Genomic DNA, 16,991 nt, shown 5'->3' with positions numbered 1-16,991 from the left:
ACTTCATGCGACTTGCTATACTGCGACTTCATGCGACTTGCTATACTGACTCTTTTTCAGACGCACTAAGTAAGCCATATAAAGGGCTTATGTATAGTACGTCATTTTTTTCTCAGTAAGAATCCTGCTTATTGTGAAATAGGTTTTCACAAGCAAATAAACCAGATTCTAATCCAATTTTTATTGCATACTACTATGACTTTTACTTTTAATTGTTGGCTCATTAGATTTCGGTTTGCTGGTTATCAAGTCTTTAGGGCAATGTTGCTGGAAGTGTTGTGATAGATTCCCTTTTTCACTAAACATGCTCAGGCCGATGCACAAAGGATGCGAGACGTCTGACTCATCACTTTTGCCTTGAGATCATGACAGAATTAAAGTGTACATATAATTAGTCTTTTTTCTGGATAAGTGTTTATAAATGTTTGTCGGTACATCAGGACTGTTAAGTAGTCCTGTAGTTTACTTTAAATGTATTTGCAAAGAAAACACCAGCCCAATATTTCTTATCTTAAGATCCCATTTATTTGTAGTGCAAAAGTAGAACAGACAGTACTACAGATCTTGAACTTACCTCAGATCCCTGTGAGAAGTACACCATGCTATGATCTACTAGACCATTATATGATACAAACAAACACTGCCTAAAAGTTAACCCCTTCAAGCCATGCAAATGTGCAGCAAAAACAGTGACGCAACACCATAAATATCAACTCTAACAATGAAACATCAGTAGAAAATGTTTGAACACAACAGCAGGACTCTGGTCTGTGTAGTCCATAGCACAAACATTCACAGGGATGAAGCACAAGTCACAAAACAGTAGCTCTGATATGGGACGGAATCAAATGACTAAATTAACCAGTAGTGAACAAAGTCAGATGTAGTGTTGATACAGACTTCAAACCTCAGACTTCCTGTCAACAGACAACAAAGAAAAAAAAATAAAAGAATTCCAGCTTATTGATAAAGTATTTCTTTCCAGTTCAGTGAAACTGTAAACGAGGTCCAGCAGTGGTAAACAACATTAGCTGAGTCATTATAATTATAATTGTTACGGACTCATCGTGTATTCCAGTCTTTGTGATAAAGTAGGAGGCCTTCCATTGGCCATATTCAGTACGGAGTCGAAAGTGTTGAGTGCAATTAGGTCCTACCCACAACCAATACCCCGTTTCACACTTTGGAAAGAAGAAAAAAAAAATAAATAAAAATCTTGAAGTAATTATCAAATTCATAATTAGAGAACATTGTTAAGAAAAGTCATATGCAGGACTCGCAGTACCACCAGCCATATGAAAATGAGCCTGCAGTGTGATGTGGTGTTTAGGTCAAATATATTTGTGCCAATAGAGGAAGTAGTTTCAGTTTTCTGCGAGGCACTAAACAAACCCACCCTTCTAGGAAAGTGCTTTGGTGTAAATAATTCTAATTATGAAAATGATTCAAGTGGACACAAAGACTAAAGCCAATAACACACACTCATGGTCTTCACATCTCTTCGAGGTCCGTCAAATTAAAACAAAAAAAAAGTCAAACTCACCTCAAAACACATGGTCAAGACAACAAAGATATACGAAAATCCAAAAGAAATGAACAAAACCAAGAAGACGTACTAACGGCTGAATGTGATCATCTGCTTTCAGTCTACAACATTCTATGTGTGGCTTTATGTCTTCTTTAGCACTTAAAATACTATTTGTAAAACCCCTAATTCTCTCGTCTACCGCATTTCCATCCAATTGAATAACATAAAAGACAAAAAAAGAGAGTTAAAACAGACCTTAAAGAAACAGCCCAAGAGGCTACAGAGGAAATAAAAGTCACCTTAAAAGGTGAGACAGCCTATTTTCAGGCCCCACAACTCCCTCCATTCATTCATTTCCGTTTTTGAGAGGTGACTCTGAATCTAATCAACAGCAGAGCATCTCTCTCCTCCAGGGCTCCGGAGAAAAAAATAACATTCTCGTACCATTAAGAGCCAGCAGGGGGCAGCAGCAGCGTGAAGAATACTCTCTGAGGTGCAGCGATCCAGTTTAAAAAAAAAAAAGGCAGTAAGGCAAAGAGACGGAGTTCAGGAGAAGTCTACCGGGGATCACCTCGTTCTCTCTCCGTGCTTCCTTTCAAGCAAGTGTTGCTCTCCTGCCCGGACGTCTTATCTGGGATGGGGTCGTGTCAGGCCTTTCCTGGCGTTGGTGGACTGCCTCTGCTGGGCGAGGAAGGACATGGCCTGGTTAGAGGGACCGAGCCGCTCGCCAGACACTTGCTGATGATACGCCATCCCCTGAGGAGCGGAGAGACAAAAGGAAGAGTGAAGGAACGGGGGTGTGGAAAAACAATGTGGAGAATAAGGACTTGTGTCTCATGCAAATTCATCTCTCTGCAGTAAAAAAAAAAAAATCCTTGTTTGGCCTCGAATGTCTTTTAAGAGTTTCATGAATTTTTATTCCAAAGATCAAAACATGAAAACCGTAAAAAAAAAAAAAAAATCCCTTCAGGCTTTTTACATGTTTTTATGCATTTGTACACTCACTTACCATGTTGTACCATGCAGTAATGATGAGTTTCTCCTCCTGGTCATGCCTGGCTCTGTTCTTCTCATAGTCATGCTGCGCAACAGATCATCATGCATTAGTAAGATTTAAAGAGCCGGAGTGACCTACTTTGTCTCTTTACGCCAAAAACATTCGTACCTCCAGGTGCTTGATTTTCCTCTCCCTCTCCGTCAGCTGGTTCTTCAGCGCCTGGACGCCCGGAGTTGCCGGCTGCTGCTTGGGATCCAGGGTTTTGATCACCTGCACACATTAGACGATCACCCCACTGATTCAGTGTTGCACTCCAGACGAACAATGGACAGTTTTAAAAAAAAAAAAAGGTGTAAAATCAATTCAGTAAAACCGGAGAAATTGTGTTTTTTTTATTGCGCACATTCTTCTTCCTGCATTAACCATCGAGCACAACACACCTGAATCCACGACCCAACTGTCTGCGGTCAAGATGCATTGTTGTTAATGTAGGTGCTAATGTAGTCTGGAGCAGAGATGATGAGCGAGCTACAAAGCTCTGGTAAACTCACTTTTTTTTAACTCCACACTCCCACTTTTTTTTTCCATTTTCAAACTTGGGAGTCTTCCCACATATGCAGTAGTACTTCCCAAAACCTGCGATTTGATGTCTGAAATTGGCGGAGTCTCCCTTAAACCAGTGGAAAAAAGAACCCTCAGCTTTTAGAGTGGTATGCTGAGGACAACATGTTCCGACTAGGTGGACTGACCGTTCTCGCCTTCTCCACATAGCGCTTGTATCGCTCCTCCATCTGCTTCATGTCCTCGTCCTTCCTCCGCAGGCTCTCCTGGAGCTCGTCTATCTTCTTTGCCACTGAGAGGTGGGGGGGGGGGAAGATAAAGAAAGCGTCAGGAAGAGAAGAGGCAGCGACTGAAGGGCGCATCAGGCAGAAAGGACTCACTGTTGCCGTCCACTTTGGGCTCCAGGTTATCGATGACCTCTCTTTTCTTCTGGAGGTCCGAGTGAGCTTCATGGAGCTTCTCCCTGAAATAATCACAAGAGTAATATTAATAATAATCACTTTAGTTTGGGACCCACACGGATGAATAAACTGTAAGGAGCCGCACTTACAAATGCTCCTCAAGCTTTTTCTTCAGCAAGGAGGACTTCAAGGAAGAAGAGAAAAACACATTCAAACTTTAAACACACAAGCCTTTCTTAAAAATCACAGATATACTCGGCATAAGCTGCAAAAATAATCAAGCTGAGAGCTCAACCGTGGGCCAGTTGGACGGAGGGTGGGCCGTACTTACGATGGCCTGATTTTGGCAGTTGATGGACGGGGGCAGGCACAGAGAGACAGGCAGAGAGGGAGCAGGAGTTAACAGTGAATCACCACAGCAAACACAGGTTAAACGTATCAAAGTAGAATAAACACTGCAGTCAACAGCCAAGTGTCATCAACAGTTCTCTTTTCAATATACTCCATGTGGCATGCATCTAGCTGATCAAAAGATTGTTTTCCCATGCGCAGTGTCTCAATACTCTGTCAACGTGATTGTAGGAAGCTACTCTATGGAATGAGAGGAGTTCTGACAAAAGCGGGCAGAGGAGAAAAGAAGGAGGCCTCCTGACTCACGTCCTCAGTCTTGCTGTCCTGGTCGTGGAGCGCCTTCTGGAGCTCCTCGATCTGAGAACGCAGCTCTGAGATCTGCTGCTGGTTTAACCTGGGAGACAAACGGGGACAAGAAGAAATGTTAGGAGATACGAATGACTGATAAAACAAAAACAGGTTTAACCCTCTGAACCCCCCAAAACCCGCCAAGGGGGATTGGAAAGCATGTTTTCGTCAAACAACCGCAAAAACGTCAGATTTTTATCTTGCCGATGGTCCTTGAACATGTGTGATGACCGCTTCCGTCGTGAAAAAGAAGCCAAAACGAAGCTTCAAATTGTGTCATTTCATCAAAAAACATTTTATTCTATATCATTCTAAAATCTCGCTCCAAATAAAGCATTTGAAGTAACCAAATAACTAGGAAGTTATGATTGACTCTCATGAGACCAACAGTCACGTGACAAATACTCTGAACACAGTGCATTGGGGAGAGAACAGGAGAGGTTCTAAAAATGTCAATTGTTCAATACATAATGCAGGTAGAGCCTCCATTTTTATAAAATACATTTTTAAAAGACATTAAACTTGTTTTTCTTTTCTTTGTTACGACTTATGGCGTTATAACTGTTATTCTGCACATAAGACATTCTTCTTCTAGCCATGGCTGTGCTGTCTCCACAGAGGAAAGGTGTGCACTGTGGGTGGAAGATGTATGCAAAGCATCGTGCGGATCTGTGTACATCTGCTGGAGGCAGTGTTCCCCCACGTGAGCGGCCTGTCCATTCACTGCTTCTGCTCTACTGAGCATGCTCAGTCCACTCCTCTCCTCCTGTTACTGAGGATGCTTCCCACACCCTGGGCCTGGTGTTGCATGGACACGGACACACACACACACACACACACACACACACACACACACACACACACAGTCCACCCACATGTCCACATGCCCACAGGCATGTACACACACACACACACACACACACACACACACACACACACACACACACACACAGTCAAGGGACAATCTGGCTTTCTGCTGTCTGTCCTCCAGTCCAGCCCACACAGCTCAGTTGAGCACACAGTCCAGAGGGTGAGTTGACATTTAGGCAGATATCACTCCCACTATCAGCCAAACAACCAGCTTAATGTCCAGGAAAACACAGTATGGTGACCTAGAAAGGGAACGATTGCCTAACACAACCACAAATGATTACTTAAACCCCCCCCTCCCCCCTACCTGTTCTGAGTTTCCAGGGCGTTCTTGCTGCGCTGAGCCTCCTCCAGCTCAGCCTGCACCTCCACTAGTCTCTGCCTGTAGGCCTCCTCCTGGACGCACAACATCTTGTTTTCGCTCTGTAGACGCACCACCGTCTCCCTGTCCGGGGAAAAGAACATTGAGAAGCGAGGGGGAAGTAAGAGGTGAGGGAAAGGAGGGTGGGGGCAAAATAAAGTGGAGGAGAGATGAAATGGGTCAGAGAGTGGCAGAGGCAAATAAGGTCTGGCGAGTTGGCCGCGCCTTTGTCCGGCAACACCCAGGCCAAATGTGAAGCGCAGGCATGTGTGTTGCTATTTCAGACTAGAGACGATGAATGTAGGGCACGACTGAGCTACTGATAGTGACACCGATGTGATGTCTGCTGCGGGTTTAGAGGGGAAAATCTCATCGGTTACGCTTGAATACATGAACCCCTAAACCCATGCGTGTACAGACGTACTTGAGCTCAGTAGGCATGATCTCTGCAGCGAGGTTTCCAACTGTGACACCACTGTCACACAAGCCTCCTGTAGAGAGAGAAGAAGAGAGAGAGATTAGGTGTTTGAGGGCAACTTAACTCCATTTCATTAAACACCCCCAATTTACACATTTTGGTTTTAATCCGGAAAAAAATGTTGACACCTAAAAGAAATTAATATCAGTTTTAGTGTACGCTATATATAGAATATTATACCTTGCTGTCTTACAGGTCTTCAAATCCCACCATAACAAACTAACCTGCTCCCGTGTTCAGCGAGTTAAAATTACTGTTTTTGTCAAAAGGAGTCTCGTGGCTTTGAAAAGAGCGTCGATGACGGCTTCAGTTACTCGTCAGAAGGGGCCGACGGTAAGGAACAGTGGTGAAAATGTTCTAAATATAGCGTAAACTCAAACTTTTTTTTAGCTGGCTTAAGAGACATTTTGCTGGTCCACAGCAGCACATTGCTCAGCTTCTGTGCTGGTTCTCCTTCCTGTTACTGAAGGTAATAAATACACTGACACTGATATCTACTTTAGATTATTTTAGTAGTTCAGTCATTTGTTTCTAAATGGAGTGCAGTTACAACTCACCAGATCCACTGAGACACCTCTGTTGGACTTGTGCACACCGGAGCTCGTCGTTTGTCTCCCGAAGTGTGTCTCTCTCTGAGATCAGGCGCTGAGAAACGAAGCACAACGCGACACCTCAGCATAACTTCAGACCGCTTCAGTTTCGTCATAACAAATGAGCCGACTGCATCTATAAATTCGAGAAAGTATGAAACTGTCGTGCGTGGAATGGAAAGTTCAAAGCTCCCAGGTAGTTTAATGGTTAAAATGCGAACCACATGACCACAAAGTCCGTGGTTTGATTCCTGGTTGTGGAATTAGGTTTTGTTAGAACAGCTCTGCACATGAAAACTGACTCAATGTCATCTTACATTTAGACTAGAAGGGCAGTAACCGCACAAAAGCCCACTGAACATTGAGTTCCTTTTATCTCGGCTCACCACACCACCTCGCAGTAAATGTACACTTCATGTCAGTACAGTATGTACTCCTTATTTACTCCCACCAGTAACCGAGGACATGTATCACTGCTGTCAGTTTGCAGGAGGTGCTAGAATTGTCACATGACGTGGGAGTCCACTGAAGAATACTATGAGATTTGCCCGGCAACAGTTGCTCCTGCAATTGTCACAACAAATGTTGATCCACAAAGGACCGCCGTAATAAAAATCTACATCACTGCATGTAAGGTGGTCTGGTATGACAGGGCTTTAGTGTGCGACCGTGAATTCAGACGCACCGCACTGACAACAAGCCTTAAATTAAAACCCCTGTGACAGCGTTTCGTAAAGTGCTCATTCTCTCCCCACCACAACTGAACTTTTTATTTCCGCCGACGTTCGCCGACTCACTTCTTTCTCTTTCAGCTGTGCGTCATACTTGTCGTGAAGGTTCTTATACTCAAACTGCCATTTCTCAGCTTTCATGGCCTCCACCGAGTGCTTGGTGTGGAGCTCGTGAGCCTGCAAGTCGAGGAGAGCACATTAACAGTCCGTGTTGGCAAGGGCCGGGTACAATAAAAAAATTGAAAGGTTTTCCAAACGCGTGCAGAAACCAGACTGTGTTTACACCCCCCCCCACCCACAGCTTGCCTGTCTCTTGTAGGTGTCCAGCTGACTGCGGACAGCGTTGGCCCTGCGCAGCTCCTCCTCCAGCTCGCAGGTGCGTTGCATGTACACCGTGTTGCGCTCCTCCAGGAGGCGCACCTGCCTGCGCAGGTCCCCCAGATCCTCCAGCTTCCTCTTGTACGTCTCCACCACCGCCTCGAGCTGGTTCACCCGGTCAGACGTGTGCCTGAGGGGGGGGGGGGGAACGTGTGGGAGGCGTTGAGTACCAGCTCAGAAATGGGACTTTTTAGCTAAAACACAATACATCCGCGTGCGTGTGTGGGTGTGTGCGCGCGCGCTTAACTACTGAAAGGCAACAACTCTGACGCAGGCCGGTGTCAATGCATGAGATTCGTATTCTCGACACAGATGTCAGAGAGGAGCTGAATGGACGTCTGTGTGTGGGCAGAGTGGGAGTTGTGTTTCTGTGAGTGTAAATTGATAATAGATGAACTACTGCTTAAAGGAGAAGGCTGGTGTTGTTTCTACATTCTCCAAATCCCTCGAAAAGATCAAAACTAACAATGTGTCAGTTGGTCCCTCAATACTTTTCTACTTCTTTCTGCTACCGAGTATTTATGACGGTGAGTTTTGATATTTACATAGGTTTTATTGATGGTAACAGGAATGTAGAATAACTGCAGACTGATCCTTTAAAAAGACAAGAGATATACGGTCAGTTAACGCTGGTAAAGCGTCAGCTCAAGAAAAGGTTGATTTAAGTTTCTGTGGTCTTATTAACAACAATTCCAGAGCTCAACAATTATTGTCAGCCAATATTTACCATATATTTCACATTTTCACAGAGGGAAAATATTTTGCATTAATTAAAATTAAAACAAAATGTGAAAAGCCCTCCTTGTATTGTGTATTCCCTCGTTTGACATTACACAATCCCAAAAAGCTCTGCAAAGAACACAGAAGCCTTCAGCGTGACTTCCTGAGGTTCGCTCGTGAGAAGGCCTGCGCCGTTTTCCCACAATTCACTCAACTCGACTGGGCCCGGGGAATTTGTAAGAACGGCAAAAGTGCGGTCTCACCGGAGGATGTCCATCTCGTCTTTGAGGGCCTGGGCCTCCTGCGCCAGGCTGGTCAGCTCTTCATTCCGTAGCTGCAGGTCGAGCACCTCGCGCTCCAGAATCTCTCCCCGCACACGCATGTCATCCCTGCTGTTATCCAGTCTGAGAGAGATAGATATAGACACACGACACCAGAGCAGCTGTTTGTGTAACTGAGTAAACTGAATGGGCTCATTGTGAGATACTAACTGGAGCAATATGATCCAGCAAAAGCATTTGATTTGCATGTGTACATGATGTAAATGATGCAAACTAAAAACATCCATTATGTAAAGGCCCGAGTAGTGTTTGCTCATGCATTGCATACTAGATGGAAACCCTGGGCTTCATGGGCTGGTGCCAACACTATGCCATGTACCCGCTTGTACCTGTAGTTCTCCTCCTGGAGCTGCTCCATCTGACTCTGCAGCAGCAGCAGCTTCTTGCCGGTGATGGCGGTGGTGGAGACGTCCAGAGAGTCGCAGCGGCTCAGCTTCTCCCTCAGAGAGCGCGTCTCCGCCTGTTGGGACGACTTCTCCTCCAGAGCCACCGACAACTGAGAGAGAAGCGCAGAGGACAATCACCGTGAAAGCAGGTGTAGAAAGACCGGGAGAGGCGAGCAATGAAGGTGCGACAAAGTGACAAATATACAGCCGTACAAAAGGGAGGGAGGAAGAGAAGTACCCAACGCTGACAGGAGCAACGGGCGTCTTTCTGAGAATAACACACGACAAAAGCCAGAGTACCGGCACACGACGGATCCACAGAAGGAAAAAAAAAAAACAACACAGACACACACACACCACTGTTCATGCTTAGAGGACCTCGAACACATGCTTCGTTCTCATTTCACATGCTCAAGTTTTCAAGAGCTAGTCAGTCAGCTGGTTTGCGACGGTCTCAGGCGGACGGAACTTTCTCAATGGGGGAGTTGTTAGCAGCACCCTCAGGGTCAAAAGCCACAGTCTCATGATTTATACGGACGAATATGTAAAAGCTCAGTGAGGACCATCATTAATATTGGTTACACCGTTATAGTTCAGGGGTTATATTATGTTATATTATGTTTGTGTTGGGCTGAAGTGAAGTTACGGTTAGACAAGCGGGCATTCCAGTATTACAAAAATAAGGCGCAGCGTGTACTTACCTGCTGGACATCTTTCCAGTTTGAATACAGCAAAACCCTACACTGAACTTTAAGGACAGATTGCATGCTGTAGCAGAGGACCAGCAACAGTAAATAGCCTGCAAAACAACACAAATGACTAATCGGTAACGCGTGGGCTTAGTAAGTAAACAAACAGGTGGGCTGAGAGCAGTACAAATTATTGTTGGCTACCGCTCCATCCCAAGGCAACGTGTCAGTTTTATCTTGATGTTATGCAACTATTGACTATCTTTGAAACGCACAAAATGAGTCCCCTCTCATGTCAGTGGTGCAAAAACAAGCTGTGTGGAACACAAACAAAGTATATGGCAGAATAATCAATAAAGGGTCAGAGCAAAAACAAATAAAGAAATAAAAAGAAGCTGCAGGCACACACGTTCAACAGCATGCTGCCACAGCACAGCAGAACTAGCCCTCAAACAGATCCAAAGATGAGAAAATATCACATTTTTGACCAAAACCTTCCATATCAACAACTGGTGACTTTTGGTCAATACTCATCAGTAATAATCACGTGGATATATTATGACTAAGAGGGTGACGCAAACAGTAGACCAGCTAGAACAGTGTGGTAAGTTCACAAAGTACATCACTTTACTGAAATGCAGCCTTTAAAAGCAGGAAAAGACAACATGTACGCCATATTAGGGCATTACAATATCCAGTCTCCTATCAGAATACCATAATACTGCCAATACGTTGGCCATCCCTCGGTGAAGTGGTTGTATATTACTCCAGAATCCCAAAATAGCTTGACGTTTGAGATAATGCCAACAGCTTTGTTAGACAAATGGAAATTTAAAAAAAGAAAGCCAAGCACCAATATGCCATCTTAAAGTTAGGATCCTTGTGATGTTAATGAATCCAATCCCCGTCTTTGATACTACTTATTGTCAGCAGTTTTTCAGCAACAGCCATCTAAAATACGTATATTCAGTAGATACCTCTCTGTACAGTAGCTTTTATTTGAGCGGCGGAGTCCGCCATTCCCGCACTGGGTTCAAATTGGCTTCCTACATTTCAGGGATTCACAGGAGATGATGCAGCATGTCATCCAGCGCTACCGTTTGTATCTAAATGATATCATCCTCACCGTTCACTGCACCAACACCGTATCAGAGGCCAAGGTCACTTGTCTTTTTTTCTTTTTTTTTTTGGAATACAACTTATTTTATCTGATGCATCAGAATTAACTCAGCTGTGTGTGTCCGTGTCCACACGTGACACTTTAATGCAACCTGCCTGACTGGATATTGATCAGATATATTACACGGTCCAAAGAGCAGCAGTCAAACGGTGGATGAATACATTTCTACTAGATTCTTCATAATAAAAGTTCCGTTATTTTGTTATTTAAAAGCAGCAAAATCAGGAAGTGTTGGTGTTTTCATCAGCAGTAACACGACTCAGACAGCTGGTCTCAGCTGTGCTCCAGCTACGGTTTTCCTCCTCTCCATTTCCATTTGGGTGGGGGGGATGATACGAGACCATGGTTTGATAAATTGTCTGGATTGTGCCCACATGCGGTCCACACCTCGCTTGTTGCTGATCGGATCAAAATGTCTCGACAGTTAACACGTCCTGGCATGATCGGATGAAGAAAGTCCCATTGAAGAGACAAGTGTAACCGCAGCCAGAGCCGTATTAAGCTACTGCTAATGCTGTAGTTTCACAGTAAGAGTTCAACCCACGAAACACAGGGCAACTCTTAATGTGACGCAATCACAGGAAATGCAGTGCCGCTGTCACAGAGATCTGACGACAGCGACTGTTCTTCAAAAAGGCTACAACACAAGACAACAGAAATTCTGGGCGGTTTTTTTTTTTATGGCAGGCGACAGGCTGCACACCGCCAACTCCTCAGCAAGGACACCGACTTCACTTTGCCCTGCAGTCGTGTGGAAAACTACAGCATGAAATCAGATTGCGGTTCCTCAAATTATGATGGAAAAAGCCCAATTATTGACTGATTTCTTTACTAAACCAAAGTTGATTTGTTTGACTGCACGGTAATCCGATACACCAGTCGCTGCTAGCTAGTATATTTCTGTTAAAAGAGTGTTTGCTGCCCAAAAAATTCTGGGTCCTGTAGTATTAAAATGCACTTGATGTAACCATCAGTAACTGTGTGCATCGCCAAATCAAACAAGACTAAAGTCACAAGACTTCTAACAGTCTCAGCAAAATGTTTGCCAAGTAATACGGAGACGCCTGTTGGTGTACCAACCTGATGTTCCAGGTCTCGACAGCGCTGGCTCAGGTCCAACTTCTCGTCTGCCTCTTCGCTTAGAAAATAATACTTCCTGGACTGCGAACACAGAACAAAAAGAACATGAAGACAGAGGAGATGACATACCAGTGGGCGGGAGTAAACATTAATAAAAAAAAAGGGTGAGGCAGAACATAAAAGAAAGATGTAACAGATCTGCTGAGAAAGGAGGAAAAAAAAAAAGGGGGGGGGAAATAAAGTGTTGCAAGTTTTACCTGGTAGTCGAAGTCGCCATAGGTCTCTGGGCTTCCTGGTTCTGATGAAGGCTCCTTTGATAATAGCTAAAAAAATAAGCCAATGAGAAGCTCAAATTACAGGCAAAATACCCATTCCCAAAAGCAGTTTTTATTGGGTTTTCTTTGGAATAACTGTTTAGAAAAACCCAGAACAGGTTGTTGTTTTTTTCCCACGTTCACAACACTTCCAGCCCTTATGGGTGCCAATGAAACACTAAACATATGCTTGAAATACCTCAGAGTAGGGTTTCTGGGACTCTGTTCAGTCTCATGCTTATCCCGGATTGCTTTGATTGTGAATTAACCATGACTAAGAGCTGGGATTAATGCAAAGTAGAGAGAAACCGAGAGGATAAGCGAGAGGCGCACTTACCTCCTGAATGGCTGTCATCACAACGTGCTGGACAGATTCCCCGAGTGTCATTATCTGCTGGATTTGCTCTGTGTTTAGGAGAAGACAACAGAGAGCCGTGACGATGCAGCCAAATGCGGATTTACACAAATACTCTCTTAAAAAAAACCAAACCAGCACTGCATTTATCAGAGAACGGGTGCTCATCAAGAGGATGTTTGAATAAACAAATGATAAGTTTTTGTCTTCAGGTAGGGGTTGTGATCAGTTTATCAACTTGCGACGATCACCTTGTTTCTTCTCACAGCTGACAGCACAGCCCAATACGAGCTGCACCAGCTTGCCCAGTTCAGTGACGTCTCCCATCTCTCCTATAAGGTTCACGTCTGGCAAATGCTCATCTGATACCTGGTGACTGAGCAGCTGTTCGTGGAAGGTGAGGTGAGGATTAGGAGTGAATTTAAAAGTGTACTAAAAGTGCCAAAGTTAGTAAAAATAATAGTCCTCTTACATCAAGGTAATAGTCCAGCATGCTCTTCAGAATCTTTTTTAAGTTGCTGACCTGAGAGAACAAAAAGAAAAGACAATTAGAGTCACAATCTTGATCCTCATTTTAATGAGGAAAAGGGAAGTAAAAATAAAAGCCTCGACATCTTGGTAATTCTAGGTGGCCGTAAGGTATTCTGTCACATCCCGCTGTTTCACAAATTACCTTGAGGCGCCAGTTGTCCCCGCTCTCCTCCTTGATCCTGCCGAGCCACGTCTCATTAAACCAAGAGGGGTCTCTGTTAACGAGAGCACAAGAGAACTCTGGTGACGATAAGGACGACCGCGGGGCATTGAGAGCACACAATGACATTTAAGTAGAACCATCACATGTCGGAAGAAAAGCCCGCGAGTCGCGACGCTCTCGCGAGACGGTTGAGGTTAGGCATCGACGTTGAATAGTTAAGAAAGGTCGTCGGGCGGGGGGAGTCTCGCGAAAGCTTTTGCACATTTTCGTAAACTTTTGGGTTACCATCGAGACACAACTATTGAGCATTGGGTTCTAAGTTTAAGTGACATAACAAAAAGAACATTTGCTTTGATTCATAAATAGCTATGTTGTCTATTAATCTGTGTGGAACACAAATGTCCCACGACAAGTTACAAAGGTGATCGGGTCTGGACAGAGAGGTCTTATTTTTGAGTAGATCAATATTTTAACAAAGCTGACCTCACAAATCCAGACGGTTGTCTTTAAGCGGTTTAAGTTTTGCATAGATAAGGGCCGTGTGCAATTTAGTGCAAATCACACAGATAAGCAAATAGCAGTGAGAAGGCTCTGAATGAATTCCTACCACCCATTTCCCCAAAGCTCATGCCGCGCACTCAGATAATCAAAAACAATCATAAATACTACAACTACTTCTACATATGCGAGCCCTTACATTCTGTGCAGCACGAGTGCAATGGCCACTCCATCCGTCAGGTCCTGCTTGCTGTTGCATGACGGCACCTGAAATGTCTGTATCTGAAAAGTGAAGACATAGAGAATTAGTGGAGTAACCTTGGGTGAAGCTGCTTATACGCTTGATGCACAGCCATGTTTCATTCAACGGTAATCCAAAGCTACACCAGATAAAGACGCATACACTTTGATGAACGTGTGAATGTGGGTTTAAATCGTTCGATGTGTGGAAAAACCTCCACAAACATAAACTCCTCTCGGCCATTGGTGTAAATAATAAGTGGGTGCATACTTCTTTTGGGCAAAAACAGCTTTTGTTACTAAAAAGCGCAAACATTAGAGAGGCCTAGATATTACAAAACTGTCAAATAATGCAGGTAGAAGCAACAACCGTTTTTTTTTTTGTCTAAACCCATTCAGTCTTTCTTTCCACTATTTATACGACAGATGCTAAGAAGGTACATTGGGTACAGTCCTACATAGCAAGCTATTAATATTAGCTGGAGTCTTAGTTTAGTCCTATACTGGCCTTTGAGTGGAAAAGTGCCAAACAGGTGGGTTTTCCCTGCTCTTGAGAAGTGACTATGTTGGATAACCTAACATTACTGCATGAGTCTCTCAGCTTACACTAAGCTGTTTTGGTCGGTTTTTCTGGCAGTCAACGTTGCTGACACCACAGTCAGTTTGGTACAGATAACGAGCTAAAACACACCACCTACAGCAAACTTCCAATGGGTTTACCTAGCTAATTAGCTTAGCTGGCTAGCGACAGTTAGCATTCCAAACTCAACTTTTCTAGCTTGTGCTACGTAGTCAACAAAACGGATATGTATCGATTAACGAGGCCTTCACTTGCAAAATAAACGATGTATTTCCTCCTACATTGCCAACACCTGCTGTCACCTGTTAGGCGGTTAGCCTTCGCTAGGACACCTCGCTAACATCAAACTTACCCAGGTTAGCAGTGAGTCACACAGCTCTGCTTTATCCAGACTCATTGTGCTGTGCCCAGTCAAAGCCCACAGCAGCTTAAGGGGGCTGATGGATTTGGCTCTCACGACTTTTTATCCACCGAAGTTTGTTACTCTCTCCCTACACTTTCCACGTCAGTCATTGTTCAGCCATGGCCTCTTGCTGCTCCTACCCCCCCTTCGCGTTTCAGCTCATGTTATCCAAGCGGGCTTCCGTATTAAGAGCGTTCTCATGGAAACGGATTATGTTGTTTGTGAGCTGCGGGTCAGCTCGTCTGGTCATGATATGAAACGACAACAACGAAGATAATAATAGCCTGCTGTCTTTTAAAGCTCTCATAATCCCAATAGCTTGAATACTGGCGACGCAATAATGAACTTCATGATTTTTATTTCATTTATTCACAATGTAACGTTAGCCAGGAAGCCTTATTGATGTGAAAAATCTCCTTTTATGAGTATTCTGGACAAGATAAGTGACAGTGACAATGGGGTACAGATAAATATGAAACAGATAAAACAAATACATTCATCCCTCGAAATCAGAATTAAAGACAAATATGACTATAAAATCAGGAATAACATTTCTAATAAGATCATTTTACATGAATTCACCCTAACATCCACCAAAAGGGCACCTTAAAGCAACCCCAGAGCCATCTAAAACCAATATTATCTAATGAGATTCATAATCAAAAATGCCCCCAAAATATCAGCAGCCAACAGAGACAGAGCTACCAGTTAATACCTTCGACAAGACTAAGTGAGAATACATCAAAACTGGTGGGAAACACTCGGAAAATTGAGAAATTTCCTACAAAGAAACGTCTGCCATCTTTTCACCTTAGTAGAAAGAAAGGACAGTCTAGGCTACTATTCAGATATGTATTTGTTTAATGAAGAAAATCTCAATATCTCTGTTGGAGGCCCCCACTGTTTTCTTTTTGCTATATTCAAAGTTCCTTAAAGCACCACTGGATGGCTCTAGTTGACAAACAGCTTGACGCACAACTGGCTGCCCCAAAGCTCACTGCCCATGACAGATGTTTTGTATAATCTTAAGAATGTTCTCTAAGTAGCCAAAATGTGAGTTTTAAGACAGCAGGGACAACATAAATAAATCTTTTAGTTTTATTGGCATTTTTTTAAAATCAATTCAATATGTGACCTCCTGTGAATATATGTTCCTCAGAAAGTCTTTTCCGTTTGGCCATGAGGACCACCAGGCTGTCCTGAGCATTATCAGAAGACCTCCAGAGTGGGAGTGTGTACTGACCAGGTCACACAGGTTTGTGATGACACAGCTCAGAAACAAAGACTTTAGCAGGTTTCTGTCAAACACCTCGCTCTCGTATTATTGACATGATGTCACACACGTACTCCCTTTCCCTGGTAATCTGCATTGCTCTCTGCTCACACGTCCCCTTCCTGCCTTCTTTGTCACCCGTCACAAATCAAACTGCAGTGACCAGTCGCAGCTCAACGCTGCCCACATACTTCCTGTTTACTCTGGCAAACCCAACCAAGTCCAATGTGCTTTGTTGAGCACCTGCCTGGGATGAAATATCTGCTGCACTTCTGGTTGTTTCCGTTCAGCACGAGTCCGATCACACCGCCGCCTTACATCTGGCTTTACCATTATTAGTCTGGCCAGAGTTCCTGTTTGTCAAGATGGCCTTCTATAGCCAGAGGAATGCACTTGTTTACCCATTCCTCCCCTCTCTGGCCATTATAACTCATACCTCAATCACACCAACCTCTGTTATCTCTCGGTTGATTGTGTATTTTTATAATTCCTTTTATTTTATATCTGTTTGTACATGGAGCAGCATGCAGCATGTCCAGCATGTCAGTGGGAACCATGTTTCCACTATCTTCAGTCCTATTAGAGCAGTTGTTTGCTTACAAATAGAAATCTCTGTGTGTGTGGGGGGGGGGGGGGGGGGGGGG

At 43.9% G+C, this 16,991-nt stretch overlaps 1 protein-coding gene across 3 annotated transcripts; it reads right to left on the bottom strand.

Annotated features, from left to right (window-relative positions):
- Window positions 1-502: 502 nt before the first annotated feature.
- Window positions 503-15,216, bottom strand: hook2 (hook microtubule-tethering protein 2). 3 transcript variants are annotated; one of them, XM_031870988.1, is made up of 23 exons: window positions 15,024-15,216; window positions 14,051-14,133; window positions 13,333-13,405; window positions 13,132-13,182; window positions 12,911-13,043; window positions 12,642-12,709; window positions 12,248-12,313; window positions 11,991-12,071; window positions 8,985-9,151; window positions 8,578-8,718; window positions 7,523-7,724; window positions 7,283-7,393; window positions 6,453-6,540; window positions 5,842-5,908; window positions 5,364-5,501; window positions 4,145-4,232; window positions 3,819-3,824; window positions 3,637-3,671; window positions 3,467-3,549; window positions 3,275-3,378; window positions 2,694-2,795; window positions 2,538-2,609; window positions 503-2,284 (listed from the first exon to the last, which is right to left on the bottom strand). In XM_031870988.1, exons 1-23 carry the CDS (start codon window positions 15,066-15,068, stop codon window positions 2,156-2,158), a joined length of 2,133 nt encoding a protein of 710 aa, XP_031726848.1. In that variant the 5' UTR covers window positions 15,069-15,216; the 3' UTR covers window positions 503-2,155. The 3 variants fall into 3 exon arrangements, with proteins under 3 accessions (XP_031726848.1, XP_031726850.1, XP_031726849.1); XM_031870990.1 differs by lacking the exon at window positions 2,538-2,609; XM_031870989.1 differs by lacking the exon at window positions 3,819-3,824.
- Window positions 15,217-16,991: the final 1,775 nt, after the last annotated feature.

This window comes from Anarrhichthys ocellatus, unplaced genomic scaffold (genome assembly GCF_004355925.1).
Source record: "Anarrhichthys ocellatus isolate YVR2014 unplaced genomic scaffold, GSC_Weel_1.0 scaffold55, whole genome shotgun sequence".
In the NCBI taxonomy this organism is placed as follows: domain Eukaryota; kingdom Metazoa; phylum Chordata; class Actinopteri; order Perciformes; family Anarhichadidae; genus Anarrhichthys; species Anarrhichthys ocellatus.
The sequence above is the reverse complement of the archived record's forward strand: the minus strand, read 5'-3'. Positions and strand labels throughout refer to the sequence as shown.

What these genes read in the sequence shown, in the direction of transcription:
- hook2 (XM_031870988.1), bottom strand. Translation starts at nt 15,068, where the DNA reads ATGAGTCTGGATAAAGCAGAGCTGTGTGACTCACTGCTAACCTGG. An exon ending in CACAGCTGAAAGAGAAAGAA is followed by an intron (nt 6,541 to 7,282) that starts GTGAGTCGGCGA and finishes TTCGTTTCTCAG; the next exon opens with CGCCTGATCTCAGAGAGAGA. An exon ending in ATCATGCCTACTGAGCTCAA is followed by an intron (nt 5,502 to 5,841) that starts GTACGTCTGTAC and finishes TTCCCCGGACAG; the next exon opens with GGAGACGGTGGTGCGTCTAC.